The following is a 4,221-nucleotide window of genomic DNA, read 5'->3' as shown; positions in this document are numbered from 1 at the left end:
GTGGGCGACCATGGAGTGCCTCAACTCTCTGTCCCATATTCTATGAAGTAATTTATTCTCCCCGAGATCAATTCCACATTCAGAAATCCCATCTCCTTAAGCTACTCATCCACAGAATCCTCCTTCTACCCCTTCTACCCCTACTCCTCCTCTCCTCGATTATTCCGGTCAGTGCAAGATTTTCCAAACTATTCTTCCGTATAACATGGCCCAAGAAGCTCAGCTGTCGACCTCTTGTATTATTCAGAAGCTTCGTCTTGTTCCTGCCATGGCAAATACCTCATTATTAGAAACTCTTTCTGTCCATGAAATTCTTAGCATCCTTCTCAGGAACCAAACATCACAACTTTCCAGTCGCTTTCTTAGGTCCGATGTCAGGGTCCAAGCTTCACATCCATACATTAGAACTGGATATACATAGCAATTGAGTACGCGGAGTCTCGTTTTCATCTTCAGCTTCTTATTCTTTAAGATGTTTTCTAACTTGGAGAAAGTTGTTGCAAGTGCAATCCTTTTCTTGATTTCTTGCTCGCCTCTTGCATCGTCTGTAATTGTAGTCCCGATGTAATTAACAGAGGTGGCTTGCTTTATTTGATTATTGTTGATCTTAAGAGAGCATGGTATTCCTCCCTTCTTTGAAATTACCATGCATTCCGTTTTCTTGTATTTTAATGATAATCATGTATTGTCACTTTCTCTAACGACAACATCCAAAAGTCGCTGCAGGTCCTTCTCTGATTCTGCAATTAATATAGCATCATCTGCATACCGTATGTTTGTGATATTATATCCTCCTACCCTCAATCCCCTTTCCTCTTCTAGGTTTCTAAGTATCAACTTACTGTAATAATTGAAGAGATTTGGAAGCGCATAGGGACGTTATATAATGTAATACGCGCTTCACAAGAACTGAATGTTAATATTATTATCATTAGGATTTGTATTCCTTTTCTTTTATCTCGTATTCCTGTAGAATTCGAATCATGGCTGATGCATTAAAGAATGCCATTGCTCAGAGTCTGGAGTGTCCTGTTTGTCTGAACACCTTCACCGATCCCAAAATTCTGCATTGTTCTCACACCTACTGCAAGACCTGTCTGGATAACCTCTTGGAATGCCATGGTAACGACCAGATGCTCCGATGCCCTGTCTGCAGAGCTGAAACCCAGGTCCCAAACCAAGATGTCAGCAAATTACCGGCTAATCTAGCTTTGAAGTCTCTCATAGAGGACGTGAGGGATCAATATCAGTTTTGCACGAATTGTGAATCCGAGGACAAACCCCAAGCTGTTGTCTACTGCCAAGACTGCGGCACGTATCTCTGTATCACTTGCCACAAAACACATTCTCAGTGGAAACATTTCATCAGTCATGAGGTCTTAGCCATGAATAAGATCCTAACAGGAAAGGTGTCAGTACGCAGGTATCATAAATGCAGGAAACACCCCAAAGAAGATGAGGAGTGCTTCTGTTCCGTCTGCAGGAGATTTGCCTGCTTCAGGTGTGTTGTCATGGAGCATACAAAGGAAGGACATGGGGTCATCGAGGCAGCTGTTTACGAAGGCAACCATATGAAGAGTATCGAGGACCTTAAATCCAAGACGGACAAGAAACGCCATTCCTTTCAGAAATACGTTGATTTCATTGATGAACAGAAGGAGCGTGTGAGCAATGTTCAGAAGCAGTGTACAGATGATATCAACAAAGCATATGAAGAATCAGTCCAGCAGTTGACAGAGAAGAAAGAACTCCTCATTGGTGAAGTCAAGGGTAGGACTGAAGAAGTAAAGAAAGAACTAGACAAAATGAAGAAATCGGCACAGGAGCACATCACTCACTTGATCACCGTAGCTGACGTGATAACCACGAGAACAAAGATACCGTTAGATATGGATGCTTTGGCTGCACACGACACTCTATGTCAAGACTTGCAAGAGGCTTTGAAACAAGAAGATCCTGACTACAAGCTGCCGAGGCAATCGAGCAATAAAGGAAAAAGTGTCAGTTTCAAGAGGAACGTTGGAATGGACGAGATAGCTCTCGGTAAGATCGTAAATCCAGTTGCAAAGAACATCGCCTTGCCTACTAAGAATAGCATGAATGCCATGGTTAGTACACCTGACGGTAGGATGGCAGTGGGCTGTGCTAAAGGTGGCGTGGAGATCTTCTCTGCTGATGGCCAGCTCCAGCAGACAGTTTTTAAACATGTGGTGATTCGTGGAGTAGGGTTTCTCTCTGATGATCGGTATGTTATACTTCGTGGCTCAAACAATATCTCACTGTACAGACGAGATTACGCAAAGTTAAATGTAATGTTTGAGACTCTGAGTCATGAAGAAGGTGGAAATGCTAACCTCACTGTAGACAGTGATGATCAGATCTATGTTAGCTACCAGAAAGCCCAGAAGATCCAGGCATTCGCACCAGGAGGTGGGAAGGCGATCAGGGAGATACCATGTGATGGGTATACACCTAAGCAGAATACTAGTTATAATGATTACCTGATCACCAAATCCTTGAAGACAATACGATTGATTGACAAACAAGGTGTTGTAAAATATGATTTAGAGAAATTAGGTGTTAACCCACATGCTGCTGTATCTCAAGGGAATACAATCCTGATTGCCACGGTGAAGCACGATGTAGGTTCAGTCAGCATTGATGAGTACACTAACGAGCTGAAGCATGTTCAGAACCTTGTCTTCGATTACGAGATTGAGAAGCCTGAGAGAGAGTGGTACTATCTCCAGCAGTACCGATCAGGAGAGATCGCTTTCTGTACTCCAGATAAACTCTATATATTCGACAGAAAATAATGGACGACTCCCTAATTCTTGCATTGTATGACACCACTGTATTCAAGCCCGTAGGAAGAAAAGAGGGGGGGGGGTGGTGCGATGTGATAGAATTTTAGAATTTAGAATAACATAATATTGCGTTGAAAATGGACTCATCCCCTCACCCTTTTTCATTTGTTTCTCAAAAATGAGTGGATGTGTTGGAGCTTTTATGAGCATGTGTGTGTGTTAGAGAGAACAAGAATGTGGGTCTTTTGTTTAAGTTGGGGTGTGCATGTGTACGATTATATTACTTTTACTTGTTTTAGGTTTTTTCTTGTTTGTCAAATATCTATTTAAAAAAATAAGTCAACCCTTACCCCTAGGAGGTTGCAGCGTCGCATCTGACTGTTGTCATACCAACTCTACTCGGGACAGCCCGTATCGCCAAAACCAAAAATAGAAACAATACAATTACATGTATCTTCTAAGAGGCCTGTTTTTCTGTGACTTCGTAAAGTCATTTATATAACATCCAGTGGAATCAGTTATTTTTGAGCTAGATGAAATGGACTTTTGGTGAATGTTTTTATAAATGACATTCTTAGATCATGTAGATCAATTTGAATGATTGAACCTTTCTAAAATATAAAAAAGTAACCTTTCTTTTAACATACTTCTGATGTGTTTATCTTTCAAGATTTTGTTATAAAACAGTTAATAATTATTTTACATGTGAATGTGACATTTTTGGTAGCTGTTATAAATGTATAAATGATGTAGACACAATGTAATCATCGCGGACTAAAAGATTATTTTTACAGTAGGGGGTAATCATCCTAGTAATGGAAGTTTGTATATATTGCTGTTTATTAAATTTGTTTTCTTTATTTTATCCAAGGCATTTCAGATCACTGTCTGATTAATCGAACTAGATTTTTCTTCCATAGAATCATTAGGAGAAATGCCACTTTTCATAATAATTTCTACTTCTTACAATTTCTATTGTTTTGTACTAGAAAGTTTAAGAGTTTTGAAAGTCGACATATTGATTGTATGGTATATGTTGTAAAAGTATTCTAAAAGCAAATAACAAAATAAGGGTTTATGTTTGAATATGATTGACTGTGATATCTTGTATTTTATTTTTAATAATTACTTTCCGTCTGGCAAAGTACATGGGAAAAATGGCATGGGTCTTGTCAAAAATACCCGATTCATTTATTCACTTTTTGGAGATATTTCATTTTGTCTGTGTTTCCATTTAGAGCAAATGGTCTTTATTAGTTTTGAGAAAAATCTGAAAAGTTATGACTTTACATTACTCTTTGTTCACTTTGTACAAAAGATTTCCTTACACATGAAACAAATACCATGTGAATATGACTTTTTTGGTAGCTGTTATAAATGTATAAATGAAGTAGACACAATGTAATTATCACGG

The 4,221-nt window shown here is 39.0% G+C and overlaps 1 protein-coding gene across 1 annotated transcript; it reads left to right on the top strand.

Moving 5' to 3' along the window:
* The first annotated feature begins 960 nt into the window (after positions 1 to 960).
* Positions 961 to 2,816, top strand: LOC115926472. The gene has a single exon (XM_030991212.1). It carries the CDS (start codon positions 984 to 986, stop codon positions 2,814 to 2,816), a length of 1,833 nt encoding a protein of 610 aa, XP_030847072.1. The 5' UTR covers positions 961 to 983.
* Positions 2,817 to 4,221: the final 1,405 nt, after the last annotated feature.

Source organism: Strongylocentrotus purpuratus, unplaced genomic scaffold, assembly GCF_000002235.5.
Source record: "Strongylocentrotus purpuratus isolate Spur 01 unplaced genomic scaffold, Spur_5.0 spur5_scaffold_2, whole genome shotgun sequence".
NCBI lineage: Eukaryota > Metazoa > Echinodermata > Echinoidea > Camarodonta > Strongylocentrotidae > Strongylocentrotus > Strongylocentrotus purpuratus.
This window is presented reverse-complemented; position numbering and strand designations above follow the sequence as displayed.

What these genes read in the sequence shown, in the direction of transcription:
- LOC115926472 (XM_030991212.1), top strand. Translation starts at nt 984, where the DNA reads ATGGCTGATGCATTAAAGAATGCCATTGCTCAGAGTCTGGAGTGTCCT.